The 16,041-nt window shown below is 40.8% G+C and overlaps 1 protein-coding gene across 1 annotated transcript in view; it reads right to left on the minus strand.

Annotated features, from left to right (window-relative positions):
• LOC105539227 (cilia- and flagella-associated protein 44-like) overlaps positions 1-16,041 on the minus strand; it is a gene marked incomplete at both ends in the record, with an annotated part of 46,372 nt that overhangs the window by 8,419 nt on the left and 21,912 nt on the right. The window contains 2 exons of the mRNA XM_011979411.1: positions 7,818-7,992; positions 10,601-10,797. Coding sequence (XP_011834801.1) covers positions 7,818-7,992; positions 10,601-10,797 — 372 coding nt within the window. The remainder of the gene's footprint in view (positions 1-7,817; positions 7,993-10,600; positions 10,798-16,041) is intronic.

Below are 16,041 nucleotides of genomic sequence, written 5' to 3' on the forward strand. Positions count from 1 at the left end.
TTGTATTTGCATAAGTGCTTGCTGTAAAATTTTCAGAAAAGGTATCTAGTTTAAGATGATAGCATGAGCATACATATTTGCCTCTCCCTCTGTACCCAAATTCCATGAAAATGACAGCATAGAAGTACAAAAAGTTGTAAATTATCAGAAATCTAAGAATGGAATAGAAAGCCATAAGCAAACCAGTGACACTGATCCATTTCTGGAAGACAAAAAGAAGATAAAATTACATTAATGAATAAACCAGACCAAACTATAGCCCAGAATACCCACAAGATAAGGCCACAAAAAGGATTGAATATTATCTTCTTGGTGAAGTCCCTAGAATGCTCCAAGCACAAACAGGACAAGTACAGAATGGAATGCTAGATATATTTAGCAAAATTAATTAAAGGATTGAAAAAAATGCTTAAACCAGTTGGGCCCTCCCAAACTTTCCCACCTGCATACATACAAAACAGTGGCAATTTTTATATCCAGACTAAAATTAAAGAATTATTCTCTACAGAAACTGAACTCTCTGCTTTGGAAGTACTAAGGTATCTAAAGGTATGGGCTATCATAATACCTTGGTACTAATAAAAGGCCCTTCATTGGGAGATCCCAACATACCTGTCTAATTTTTTAAAGTAAAGTCTACTAGCCAACATGAGCATGTATACGTAGCTCTCAGAGGAAACCCATACCATCTATTGTATTAACTGACAATCATTTATTTGTGTAAAACTGCACTAAAATGAAGGATTACTATTTTTAAAGAAAAGGAAAGGAGAAAAGGAGAAAGGAAAGAAAGAAAAAGGAAGGAAAGAAAAAGGAAGGGAAAGGAAGAGAAGAGCTACTTCTGCCTCTGGCCACATGAGAGTAACAGCACCCATTGTTATCCTCATAATATAAACAACCAGAAAACTGAATAAAAATATGTGAAACAATTATGTTCAGACATTGAAAATAAAGAGCATAAAACTGTAATTCTTGAGAAAAGTAAAAAGACATGATCCTTATTATCTCCTGGCTGCTGCATAGAGAAAATTACCAGCCTGTGGAGTAGGATCAGGATCCCAAACACAGCCCAGGGAACTCACTGACTGAGGAGACAGAGATTAGAGTACAAGGAGGCCAAATTTGGTGCTAAGAAATTTGTGGAAAAGAATATCAGAGGTACACAAAGAAATGCCTCTGAAAATCTACATAGAACCTTAACATTTTGGCTGAGTATTAATCTGTACATGCGTAATGTGAACCACCATGAAGCTGGGCAAAGAACAACTCCTGGGAAAAGTACAATTACTGGGAAACTGTAGAACAAATAATTCTCATAGTTTACACATAGCTGGGAATCACTCATGTTCCCACCAACTGGAGAGACCTTGTTGAGTACAGAGGACATTCAAGAATAACCATAAAAAAATCATGCCTTCAAAGACAAAAAGGCATAGAAGATATGAAAAACATTATCAATCATCTTGTCCTAATTGACATTTATAGAACACTACACCAAACAATGCAAGAAAGCATATTCTTTTCAAGCACGTATTGAACTTTTATGTAGACAGACTGTATATGCAGGGCCATAACACAGTTCTCCATAAATCTTTAAAAATTTAAATTATATAGACTATTTTCTATTACCACAAACAACTAAATTAGAAATCTAATTTAGGAAGATATTTTTTAAACTCCAAATCTTTGGAAACTAAATTGCAAGTCAAGGAAGTAATCACAAGTGATGTTAGAAATACTTTGGAGGCTGGGTGCGGTGGCTCAAGCCTGTAATCCCAGCACTTTGGGAGGCCAAGATGGGCGGATCACGAGGTCAGGAGATCGAGACCATCCTGGCTAATACGGTGAAACCCTGTCTCTACTAAAAACAACAAAAAACTAGCTGGGCGAGGTGGCAGGTGCCTGTAGTCCCAGCTACTCGGGAGGCTGAGGCAGGAGAATGGTATAAACCCGGGAGGTGGAGCTTGCAGTGAGCTGACATCCGGCCACTGCACTCCAGCCTGAGCAACAGAGTGAGACTCCGTCTCAAAAAAAAAAAAAAAAAAGAAATACTTTGGACTACGTGATAATAAATATCTACCATATGAAAATGTGTAATGCAGCTAACTCAATGCTTAGGAGGAAATTTATAGTTTAAATGTTTATATTACAAAGGAAGAAGGGCATAGAATCAAAACTTATACACAGGTTTACACACTAAGAAGCAAGAAACTAAAAGCTAATTAAACCTAAGTTAACTAGAAGGGAAGAAATTATAAAAATAATAGTAAATCAATGACAGAGAAAGCAGACCAAACAATATTTTAAAATCTATGACCAAAAGCTAGTTCTTTGAAAAGATCTATAATGTGGGTAAATCACTAGCTGGAATGATGAAGAAAAAGAGATAATATGAAAATTAACAATGTAAATAAAACAGAGGGCATCAAAACAGATACTACAGAAATTAAATATAAGGGAATAATATAAACTACTTCATGCCAATAAAATTAACAACTTAGACGAAACGCACAAATTTCTTCAAAGACACAAATTATAAAAACTGACTCAAGAAGAAATAGAACATCTGGATAGTACTATAACAACAAAAATTTTAAATTTGTATTTAAAACTATCCCTCAAAGAATACTTACAGATGGATTCATTGACAAATTCCTTAGTAAAGCAGAAGAAAGAAAACAGAAATCCAAAACATAGAACAAACAGAAAACAAAATACAGAATCGCAGATGTAAGGCCTAAATATACATAAGTACGTTAAACATAAATGGTCTAAATATACCATTGAATGACAGAAATGGGCAGTGTGGACTTAAAAACATAACCCAATTGTATGTTGCCTAGTGAAGTCAGTGAAGACACTAACTTCAAATATAAAAGTATAGGTAGGTTGAGGTAAAGGATAGAAACAGTTATATTATTTAAACACTGAATGCTTTTCAAGATAAGGAACAAAGTGTGGATGCTAGTTCTTCCCACTGTATTTCAATATAGTACTGGAAGTTCTAGCCAGTGCAATAACAAAAGGAAATAAGATGCAAACAGATTAGAAATAAAACTGCCCCTGTTTCCAAATGGCATGGTTGTCTACACATAAAATATCAAGAAACCTACCAAAAAAACTCTTACAACTGAGACAGTTCAGAAAGGCCACAGGATACTAGATAAACATACAAAAATCAATTGTATTTCTATACTAGCAGCAAATGTGAACACATAGACACCAATATTAAAAACACAATGGTATTTAAAATTGCTCAAAAAAGAAATGCTTACATGCAAATCTAACAAAACATGAACAGAACCTTTTATGCTGAAAACAGCAAAACACTAATGAAAGAAATCAAAGATCTAAATAAATGGAAAGTCATACCATGTCCATGGATTAGAAGACTCAACACAATAAAGATAAAAATTATCTCCAAATTAATACACTGCTTTAACATAATTCTTATTGAAATTATGGCAAGATTTTCTATACATATAGACAAGATTTTTCTGAAATTTATATGGAAAGAAAAGTAATTATACTGTCTAAAATAATTTTGAAAAATAAAATGAGAGGAATCACTCTACCAGATTTCAAGATCTATTATATAGATATATGAATCAAGACAATGTAGTGTTGGTAAGAGGATAGATATATAGATCAACAGACTTGAAAGTAAACCCAGAAATAGACCCACACAAATATGTCCAAATGATTTCGGACAAAGATGCAAAAGGAATTCAATGGAGGAAATGTCTTTTCAGCAAAAATGCTAGAGTAATTGGACATCTGTCAGAAAAAAACAAATCTCAACCTAAGTCTGATACCTTATTTAAAAATTAGCTTAAATATAAAAAGAAAAACTATAAAATGTTCAAACAAAAATAGGATAAAATATTTAGGACCTAGGGCTAGGCAGAGTTCTTAGACTTGACATCAAAATCAAGATTTATATAAGGAAAACTGATAAACTGAACATCAACTAAATTAAAAGCTGTTGCTCTGTGACAAACTCTGTTAAGGGAGGCCAAGTGCAGTGGTTCACACCTGTAATCCCAGCACTTTGGGAGGACAGGGAAGGTAGATCACTTGAGGTCAGGGGTTCCAAACCAGCCTGGCCAACATGATGAAACCCTGTCTCTACTAAAAAAAATTGCAAAAGTTAGTGGGGCATGGTGGCACATGTTTGTAATCCCAGCTACTTGGGAGGCTGAGGAAGGAGGATCATTTGAACCCAGGAGACGGAGTTTGCAGTGAGCCAAGATTGCACCACTGCACGCCAGCCTGGGCAACACACGAGACTCTGTCTCAAAAAAAAAAAAGAAAGAAAGAAAGAACAAACTCTGTTAAGGGAATAAAAAGATAAGCTACAGATTAAGAGACTAAGATAAAATATTTATAAACTATATATCCAACTAGCATATAGTACACATCCAGGACTAGTATCTAGAATATAAAAAGAAGTCTAAAATCTCAACAGTAAAAGGGAGAACAATCCTATTCATATGTGAGAAAAAGACACAAAGGGCCATGTCACCAAAAATATACAGATGGCAAATAAACCAATGAAAACATGTGCTTGTCACGTGAAACTACCTCATACCAGATTTTTTTTTAAATCCCCAAATCTCTCTGCTGCTTGCAGAGCAGACTGCTTCTCAGTGTCTGTCAGGGTCTGATCGAAAAGTAACATAACATGTCTCCAGGAGCATTCAAACATTTGGGTGAAATTCTAGAAAGTCTCTCAGGCTCATCTGAAAAGTTGCCAAGATCTCTCTTAATTTGCATTAAGTCCCGTAGGGAGATGGGGTAGGGAGATGGGGACCTTGGCCTAACTGGGCCCAAATTCACTGGGTATCTGCTGGAGGGGCAAGAGTGAGACTGGGGCTTGTTTAGGGTGAGGATTTCTAGGAGAGGGCAAGTGAGGGGCTGAAGCTGGTTAAGGAGGTTGGGGTGGATCTGGAGGAGCAAGGCTGGAGGGAGCTCACTCCTCTGCTGGGGGTGCCTCTGGGAGTCATATCTTTAATTCGCTAGGCTTACCCCTTGCAACCTGAGATGGCCAACAGGAGGGCTGGATCAATCCTACACTGTTGGCAAGTCTGGATTGCCTTGCAAGCTATAGAAAGCCTGCACATATGGGGCTTACAGACCATTTGTCCTCACATCCACAGAAAAAGTCCAACTGCTGAATGGTATAAAAATGAATGGTTCCTTCCTGAGGCCAAGCCATCCTTCCTGTAAATCACAATTTGGCCACATCCTTGTGCAGAGGGCTATGAGGGGTTTTTCCTCCAGATTCTGAGGGTCAAACAGTCCCAGTGGTTCAGGATACACTCCAGAGGAGTATAAGCTGGGGGTGGTGAAGAGAACTGGCTGCCCATTCTGAAAGACAGGGAATAGAGGCATCCCTCCTTCCTTTCCTTCTTTCAGTGAAAACTCAGGGTGTGATGGAGACAGAAAGCAGGCATCCTCCTTTCACTTTCCACCCCTTATCCCTGAGCTGGCCATAGGTACCACTGCGGTATGTACCCATGAAGCAGGGGAAACCTGGAGAATAGTAGTTAACCACCCTCACCTATGCCTCCATTTCTCCCTGCTGTCGGAAAACTGAGTTCCGTGGGTCTGTTTATGCCATGAAGCATGGTCTCCTTCCATGGGGTGGGGGGTTTAGTCGGCAGGAATTGGTCCTGCTTTACATTGTGCCTGTTGCCTGGCTTTGGATCCCTCAGATCCAAAGATCCCTTTGGGTTTTTCTTTCTAGGGCCTCAGCCTGAAGCTTGGAATCAAGGTTGGGACTGAAAAAGTATTTTAGAGGCTGTTTGTATCTATTTAGAGTGTCTCAAGTGTGCCCTGCCAAATCTGCAGTTCTCAGCCAGCAGGGGCCATTCCTGTTAACTTTCTTATCAGAAACAGAGCTAGGGGGAGACCTCTCACTTAGAAAAGGAAAAAAACAGAAAAACAGTTTAAGGGGCAAAAAGTGGAGAGAGTCTGGGGGAAGAACCCCTTGCTTAGTGCAACTGGGCCTTTCTAATCCTTTTATCTTTCCTTCAGTTCAGACTAGGTTGAATTCCTTGGCCAGGGGAGGAGAGGTTCCGTTGGCGTGGTGGGTGAGAAGCACATGTCCATTGGCCCTGTGGGGTTGCAGCTGCCATCATAGCTTTCTCCTGCCTTGCTCATGACTGTTGGGCTCGACCCTGGCCTGCTGTGGGCATGCCCAGGTGCCCAAGCTGGGAGGAAAAAGGGTAAGGAGAGGTACCCTGAGCCATGCATTCCTGCAGCTGTCAAAGTGGAGGCATACATGGCATCTCTACGAACAGTTGGTCTGATTTTCACCTTTGGAGGCTGAGCCTAATGCTCATTTTGCTTAGTAACATTTCCACAGCCTGTAGCAAAACTCCTAACATTATACAAAAGAGATAAGAGCCATTTCAAAGACAGAAAAGAGACAAAGTCTAGGGGTTTCGACCTCCCAGTTAGGGTGGAGTTTTTTAAACTCAGTGAAGAGAAACAGAGCCTTTTACCTGCAGGAAAGAGAAAGGTGGCAGGGTTTTGAAAGAGAGGCAGACCCAAAAGTTTGGCATTCACTCACACTCACCTTCCACAATCCCGGACGAGTCCCCAGTTGAAATGGGAAAGGTTCCCTTGTCCCCCTCGCAGGGTGTGCAATGGGAGTGTGGCTCGCTTCTTCAGTACCCCATTGCTCAAACCTCTAAGGGAGCATACAGACCGGCAGGCTGTGGGGCTCCAACCCCATGGCAGTTTCTAGGGGTGAATGTTTACAGCTGAAGCCCCAATGGGCGTGTGTTACAGGGTGCTCTCTTAGTTTGTTGTCTATAGGCAGCCTGTGTTAACCAGCTCAATTAGACTCCCTTCCTTATCACAAAGACAGATGGATTTCTGTATCCCGGGGTTTCTTGCCTTGGTGTACTGAAAGAATCGGATCACATGTGGGCTTGGAGGATGAGTGCAAATTTTTATTGAGTGGAAGTAGCTCTCCTCCAATGGGAGAACCAGAAGGGAGATGGTTTTTCCCTGGATTTGGGCCACTCGGCAGCCCCAGCCCAACTCTCCCGCCAAACTCTGCCTTGCCCACTGGTCAATGGCCTGCCAGCATCTATTGATGCCTGTCAGCATGCTCTTGATGACCAGTTACTTGTGTCATCTGCCAGTGTGTCCCTTATGATATCCAGCCACTTCTGTGTCTGCCTGCTATGGTCTCAGGTTTTAATAGGCCCAGGATGAGGGCATGGCAGGCCAGGGTGGTCTTGGGAAATGCAACATTTGGGCAGGAAATGCCTCTCCTCACCTAGGTCCGTGGAGGTGGAGCTCTAGCCAGGGACCACTCCTTTCTCTGCCCAGCACTTCCCTTCCTCCCTTCCATATAATTTAAAGGGACTAATCCTTTCCCTTCCCAGCACTCCCATATCAATACTGGATATTTTAAAAAAAGAAAGAAATTAACTTCAGATGGTTAAAGATAAAGGTAAGAGCCAAAACTATAAGATGTTAGAAGAACATACAGGAGAATATGTTTATGATTTTGAGATAGAAAAGCATTTCTTAATTCTTAAAAATCATTCTGACTATACAGTATTATTAGCAAAATAGAATTCCTGGACTGGAAACTCTAAGGATTATAGAAGTTCTACCAAGGTATCACCACCCTAAAAGATCCAGTTGACCTGTTTATAATATCTCCTTCTCTGTTTTTATTGTTTTCACTTTTGAAATTAAATGATAACAATGTCAATAAATATAAAGGTTTTTAAGATATATTATTTTGGGACTCAAATATTAAAAAGATAAGAGTTTAGGTTAAAAAAACTCACAGTTCCTCCCATTCTTTTTTTCGCTGTTGAATCTTTAATTGTGCCCTTTCAGCTTTCAATATAAGTTTTCTTGTTTTCTCGATTTGATTTTCCACCATAATTTCACTTAGGGTTTTAGGCCGAAATTTCTTCCCTTTTTCTATTATTGATTCTTCTTGTATGGCAATGCTCCCACCTATATAGAGAATCAACATTTTTCAGCCTTTTCGAGACATAAAAACAAAACAACAAAACTCTCAGATACTGTTTTTAACCTGCTGCATTAAAAAAAAAAAAATGCAGAGAATATATTGAATTCGTAAATCAAAGTATTTATTGAGCACTAGGTGTGGTGGCTCACGCCTGTAATCCCAGCACTTTGGGAGGCTGAAGCAGGTGGATCACTAGAGGTCAAGAGTTTGAGACTAGCCTGGGCAATGTGGTGAAACCCGATCCCTACTAAAAATACAAAAATTAGCCAGCCATGGTGGTGCGTTCCTATACTCTCAGCTACTTGGGAGGCTGAAGCAGGAGAATTGCTTGAACCCAGGAGGCAGAAGTTGCAGTAAGCTGAAATCTTGCCACTGCACTTCAGCCTGGGGAACAGAGCGAGACTCTGTCTCATACAAAACAAAACAAAACAAAACAAAAACAAAAATGTATTTATTGACCAACTACTATGAATTCAACCCCATAATAAGTACTGTGGAATGCCAAAATAAAAAGATCTAAGTCACATTTTTTGCTTTTAAAAACCTTACTAAAAAGTTGGCAAGATAAGACATATATTAAACAATTAGAGAACAAGATAAATGATGATGGACCACTAACATGTTGGGAAAGAGTGTTTGTGACATGATGGCGGGGAAAACGAGAAAAATCGAGTAAGTCCAATTCGATACATACAATTTGAGGTGGCACATACCAACTGAAGTGCTCTGAAACCAACTAAAAAACTTGTCAGAAACACAGTCAAATAAATAATTTAAAAATTATTGGCTTTATGGCCAGGCCTGGTGGCTCACTCCTATAATCTTATCACTTTGGAAGGCCAAGGTAGGCAGATTGCCTGAGCTCAGGAGTTCAAGACCAGCCTGGGCACAGTGAAACTCCCATCTCTCTAAAAATACACACACACATAAACACACACACACACACACACACACACACACACAATTAGCTGGGTATAAACCCAGTTACTCAGGAGGCTGAAGTACCAGAATTGCTTGAACCTGGGAGGCGGAGGTTGCAGTGAGCTAAGATTGGACCACTTCACTCCAACCTGGGAGACAGAGAGAAACTCTGTCTCAAAAAAAAAAAAAAAAAAAATTGGCCGTATCAACTAATGAGTTTCTTTTCTTTTCTTTTTTTTCTTTTTTGAGACAGAGTCTCACTTTGTCACTTAGTAGAGTGCAATGATGTAATCTTGGCTCACTGCAACCTCTGCCTCTGGCGTTCAAGTGATTCTCCCGCCACAGCCTTGTAAGTAGCTGGGACTACGGGAATGTGTCACTGCGCTCAGCTAATTACTGTATTTTTAGTAGAGATGGGGTTTCACCATGTTGGCTAGGCTGGTCTTGAACTCCTGACCTCAAGTGATCCACCTGCCTTGGCCTCCCAAAGTGCTGGGATTACAAGTGTGAGCCACCACACCTGGTCTACTAACAAGTTCCTATTGGGGAATTATTCTATTCATGTTCAAGCTTTAGATAGATATGAAAAATTAAATAATATGAGATACTTACACAGTTATAAATAACCATTTCATCATATTTCATATTTCAAATATATGGTGGTATAGAGAAAGAAGAGTTTATGTGGCCTGGGTGGTCATGGGAAGGCTTTATAAACAAAAGTGTAATTTAAGCTACATCCCCAAGAATTGGTAGAATTCAGAGAGGAGAGAAGTGAAGAGGTCACTCCAGCAGGAGCCTGAGTGTGGAAGTGTCAGATATAATTAGGGAGCAGCAGGCAGGACAGAAGACTAAACAGGCAAGCTGAACAGTATGAGAAGGCACTACTGGAAACATAGAATATGGATAGATTGTGGAAGGATTAAGATCAGGACAGTGGTTTCAGAATTTATCCTAGAAGCAAAAAGGAGACATTAAAGAGTTCCCAGTGAAAAAGATAAACCAATATTAATGTTTGTATTATATCATTGTCAATAGCCTAGATCTAGCCAGGTTGCAGCAGCACCTTGTATTTATTATTGAATGGCTCTCCAAGCCATTTCAGAATTCTTGTTCTTCTACTAATCTGCAGTCACCTTGTGGGCAGGCACAAGAAACAGGTTGCAGGGATTAGAGGTACTATTTTCATACCTCTATTCTCTGCTCATTCTATTTAAGCATATGTTCTTGGAAAATAGTCTGAAATGCAGTGTTTTAGCCCCACACTTTGGGATGGGGCCCAGGAATCTGACACAAACCACTGCCTAGAACCTAGCATCTGGGGAAATCCTAGATTTAAGAATAGCTAGATGTGGCAAGTAAGAAAACAGCAGCATCCAGTCCTCTCACCCACTCTCAGTCACATGACCAGCGTAGGTTTTCTTACAAACTACGTTAAAGAGGAAAGTGGATATGGAGCATTTGTTGGAAAAATGTGGCCTCTCATTCTCAGCTATACCACACACTTTTGTCTCTCTCGATTATTTACTCCAAAGAAAACTGTCATGGAAGGAAGAGGGACAAGAGATTGAGCTCAAGCCACCAAAGAAGGTTCAATGGTTCTGCCCACAGACAATTCACTTTTGAAGTCTTAGTAAATAAGAATTTAAAAGCCTTCTTGTCGTAGGCTACCTGCATCTCTCTGGCTGTCCTTTCTTCCAGTTCCCTCTTTTTCAAACCTGTCCAGTTTGCTTGGTTTTCTCTCTGATTGACTAGTTCGTTTGAATTTGGAGTACTTAGAGGGCTGTACCAGCCTGTAAGAGGATATCTTGTGGTCACTTAGTATGGCATGAACCACAATAGTATCACTTTCCAATGGATCTCGAAATCTGAAAAAATAAAACAAGTATTTGCAATAGTCACCATTTTGATCATTCTGCATAATTACTAGTAATAAAATAAAACTACAATACACGATTCTTATTATATCATTATATTGTGCTAGACTCAAATTTTAACATATATATAACAACAGGATGTCATGGAAGTTGGATTGGACTTGATTAAAGAGCAAATATAATCTTTATAATGAAAATACTAAACAACTCATTATTAATCACTATAATACCAGTGCTTTCATAATACGTGGAAAAATGAAAATTTTGCAGGCAGACTGCAGTTTAATGGTAAACAGATCATATCAAACTCTGAGGAAATATAATCTACTTCCCTACATATTATATATAATAGACTATATATTATATATTATATGTATATATATCTACACATATATATTAATAGATTATTATATATAAGGTGTAATAGATATATAGTTTGTGTATGTGTTTTGATGCATAGACATATAAATACATATAAACATGTAAATTATGTAAACAAATATATTAATATCTATGTGTGAGTGAAGGGTCTCTAAATCAAAAAGTGGAAAAATAATTTTTAACTCTTATTCCCCAGAGACTAAAGAATGTTCATTCTTCACCTCACAAAATGTTTTAAAAGTACATTTTGTTTTCTTAAATTATATGGTATGTGTGGTGTGTATATATGTGGGTGTTTACATACATGTGGCAATGCAATTTATTTGTACATAGTACTATAAAAAGAGCAGACCTTAAGCAGTTGAATAAAAGTAGAGACCTCCTCATTTCTGCTCTTTGCCCCTCAATTTTCCATGTTTAACGACATTTCACAAAAGTCCCAATCTATCAGATTCCCCTATTTGCTTCTGTAAAAAACATTAAGCTCAGGAAATCACACTAATCTCTAGTTCTTCTTTCTCTCATTGCCCACAGAGTCTTATTTTTAAAAGTTCTTCATCTATCTGTCAATTAAAAAAATTAAAATTTTTTTTCATCAATTACCTTGTTATTTGGGGGCATTGGTTCATAGTTATCACACACACACACACATATATGCACTTTTAATTTTAGAATTTAATTTATTTTTGTATATAGTGATTATTCCTAGCTTGTTTGCCTTTCTTACTATTTTTCTAACTTAATCTTTAAACTCTATGTCTGCTTTTAAAATGATTTACTATTTCTTTTTAATGTTCCCTTTTCTTTCATACATACTATCTTTCTCATCTCTTTAAGACTTATTTCCTTTATGTATTTGCCCTCTGGAACTTTTAAATTTTAGCCTTTCCATGAGACCCGGATAACACTGAGAGGTGAAGCCAGCTGGACTTCCTGGGTCGAGTGGGGACTTGGAGAACTTTTCTGTCTAGCTAGAGGATTGTAAACACACCCATCAGCGCTGTGTGTCTAGCTAAAGGATTGTAAGTGCACCAATCAGCACTCTGTAAAAACGCACCAATCAGCACTCTGTGTCTAGCTACAGGATTGTAAGTGCATCAACCAACACTCTGTAAAAACACACCAATCAGTGCTCTGTGTCTAGCTAAAGGATTGTAAACGCACCAATCAGCACTCTGTAAAATGGACCAATCAGCGCTCTGTAAAATGGACCAATCAGCAAGACGTGGGTGGGGACAAATAAGGGAATAAAAGCTGGCCACCCCAGCCAGCAGCAGCAACCTGCTTGGGTCCCCTTCCATGCTGTGGAAGCTTTGTTCTTTTGCTCTTCACCATAAATCTTGCTGCTGCTCACTCTTGGGGTCCACACCACCTTTAACAGCTGTAACACTCACCACGAAGGTCCACTGCTTCATTCTTGAAGTCAGCGAGACCAAGAACCCACTAGAAGGAACCAACTCGGGACACACCTTGGCAACCCAGATGGGACATCGCCATGCAGTGAGTACCATCAGACCCCTGTAGCTTGCTATTCTGTCCTATTTTTCCTTGCAATTCAGGGGCTAAATACCAGGCACCTGTCAGCCAGTTAAAATCAACTAGCATGGCCGCCGGACTAAAGACATGGGTGTCAGGTTTTCTGGGAAAGGGCTCTCTAACAGCTCCTTCTCTTTGGAGTTGGGAGCGTTGGTTTGCCTGGAACCAGATTCCGCGTTTCCTGTACTTCTGGGCTGAGCCAAGGGTCGACAGAGAGGAAAGTCATTCAGCTCAAGGGTCCTGACAAAAAGTTGGTTGACCCTGTAGCCATGAGCGGAACTCTCAAAGTCGTGTCACCCAAGTGAGACTCACCCATCTATCCTATCTATCCTGATCCTTGCCTCCTGGGTCCTAATGGCTGTCAGACAAACTTCCTCCCGCCTCTCTTCTCCGAGGCTAGTCCCACTTCTAAAAACCACTCCCTGTCTCTGGTGCTTTTCTAGTTTCTCCTATAAGAATGATTTCTAGTATCAACTTCAGGACTTTGTTCCCTTCTTTAGGCACCTGGGCTCACCAATCAGAAAGACATAATTTTTGCCCAAAGCCCCTTTGGGTGGGGAGACCAACTATCCTTTTAGGATCCTTCCTCATACCAGCAGGCCTAACAGAAGCTATTCCTGAGGCTAGGATATGGGAAGCTTCAGAAATGATATCCTTCCTATTCAAGTGAGGACAAAAGGCATCACTTTTCCAACCCTGGAGATCCCTTCCCTCCCTCAGGGTATGGCCCTTTACTTCATTTTTGGGGCATAACATCTTTACAGGATGGGGTAAAGTCCCAATACTAACAGGAGAACACCTAGGACTCTAACAAGTTTTCGAGAAGGCATTGGTAAGGGCCACTAAATCCAACCTTCCTCAGTCCTCTTTGTGGTCTAAAAGGAAAACTAGTGTTTCTGCTGCTGCATCGGTGAGCACAACTATTCCGATCAGCAGAGTCCAGGGACCACTGAGGTTCTTGGGAAAGAGGGGTTTCTGCTGCTGCGTTGGTAAGCGCGACTATTCCGATCAGCAGGGTCCAGGGACCCTTGCAGGTTCTTGGGGGGGGGGGGTAAGTAAACAAACCAAAATCGCTGGCGGTTTTTCCTTTCACATGGGAAACACTCAGGCATCAACAGGCTCACCCTTGAAATGCATCCTAAGACACTGGGACCAATTTGACCCGCAAACCCTGAAAAAGAGGTGGCTCATTTTTTTTTCTGCACTGCAGCCTGGCTCCAATATTCTCTCTCTGATGGGGAAAAATGACCACTTGAGGGAAGTATAAGTTACAACACTATCCTGCAGCTTGACCTTTGCGGTAAGAGGGAAGGCAAATGGAGTGAAATACCTTATGCCCAAGCTTTCTTTTCATTGAAGGAGAATCCACAACTATGCAAAGCTTGCAATTTACATCACACAGGAGGACCTCTCAGCTTACCTCCATATCCTAGCCTCCCTATAGCTCCCCTTCCTAATAATGATAAGCCTCCTCTAATCTCCCTCATCCAGAAGGAAACAAGCAAAGAAATCTCCAAGGGACCACAAAAACCCCCAGGCTATTGGTTATGTCCCCTTCAAGCTGCAGAGGGAGGGGAATTTGACCCAACCCAGGTACATGTCCCCTTCTCCCTCTCTGATTTAAAGCAGATCAAGGCAGACCTGGGAAAGTTTTCAGATGATCCTCTTAGGTACATAGATGTCCTACAGGGTCTAGGACAAACCTTTGACCTCACTTGGAGAGATGTCATGGTATTGTTACATCAAACCCTGGCCTTTAATGAAAAGAATGCGGCTTTAGCTGCAACCCAAGAGTTTGGAGATACCTGGTATTTTAGTCAAGTATATGATAGAATAACAGCCGAAGAAAGGGACAAATTCCCTACCAGTCAGCAAGCCGTCCCCAGTATGGATCCCCACTGGGACCTTGACTCAGATAATGGGGACTGGAGTTGCAAACATCTGTTGACCTGTGTTCTCAAAGGACTAAGGAGAATTAGGAAAAAACCCATGAATTATTCAATGGTGTCCACTGTAACCCAGGGAAACAAAGAAAATCCTTCTGCCTTCCTTGAGCAGCTACAGGAGGCCTTAAGAAAATATACTCCCCTGTCACCTGACTCCCTCGAGGGTCAACTGATCCTAAAAGATAAGTTTATTACCCAATTAGCCACAGGTATCAGGAGAAAGCTCCAAAAGCTTGCCCTGGGCCCTGAACAAAATCTGGAGGCATTACTAAACCTGGCAACCTCGGTGTTCTATAATAGGGACCAAAAGGAACAGGCTGAAAAGGAAAAGTGAGATCAGAGAAAGGCCACAGCCTTAGTCATGGCCCTCAGACAAACCTCGGTGGTTCAGAGAGGACAGAAAATGGAGCAGGCCAATCACCTGGTAGGGCTTGTTATCTGTGTGCTTTGCAAGGACACTTTAAAAAAGGTTGTCCAATGAGAAACAAGCTGCCCCCTTGCCCACGTCCACTATGCTGAGGCAATCACTGGAAGGTGCACTGCCCCAGAGGACAAAGTTTCTCTGGGCCAGAAGCCCCTAAACAGATGATCCAACAACAGGACTGAGGGTTCCCGGGGCAAGCACCAGCTCATGTAATCACCCTCACTGAGCCCTGGGTATGTTTAACCATTGAGGACCAGGAAATTGACTTCCTCCTGGACACTGGCACAGCTTTCTCAGTGTTAATCTCCTGTCCCAGACAGCTGTCCTCAAGGTCTGTTACCATCCGAGGAATCCTGGGACAGCCTGTAACCAGGTATTTCTCCCACCTCCTCAGTTGTAATTGGGAGACTTCGCTACAGATAGTAAGTATGCTTATCTAATCCTACATGCTCATTCTGCAATATGGAAAGAAAGGGAGTTCCTAACCCCTGGAGGAACCCCCATTACATATCACAAGGAAACCATGGAGTTATTGCACACAGTGCAAAAACCCAAGGAGGTGGCAGTCTTACACTGCCAAAACCATCAAAAAGGGAAGGAGAGGGGAAAACACCAGCAAAAGTGGCTGGCAGAGGCAGGGAAAGACCAGCAGAGAGGAAAGAGAGAGGAAGAGGCAGAGAGAAAAAAAGAGAGAGAAAGGGAAAGAAATGAAGTCAAAAAGAAAGAGAAGGAAAGAGATAGAGGAAGAGACAGACAAAGAAGGAGTCAGAGAGGAAGAGAGAAAGAGACGAAAAGAGGAAGAGACAGAGAGACAAAGAGGGAGTCAGAGAGAGAGAGAGAGAGACAGAAAGTCAAAGAGAGAGAGGAAGAGACAAAGAGGGAGTCAGAGAGAGAGAGAGAGAGACAGAAAGTCAAAGAGAGAGAGGAAGAGACAAAGAGGGAGTCAGA

This window comes from Mandrillus leucophaeus, unplaced genomic scaffold (assembly GCF_000951045.1).
Source record: "Mandrillus leucophaeus isolate KB7577 unplaced genomic scaffold, Mleu.le_1.0 Scaffold2008, whole genome shotgun sequence".
Taxonomy (NCBI): Eukaryota; Metazoa; Chordata; class Mammalia; order Primates; family Cercopithecidae; genus Mandrillus; species Mandrillus leucophaeus.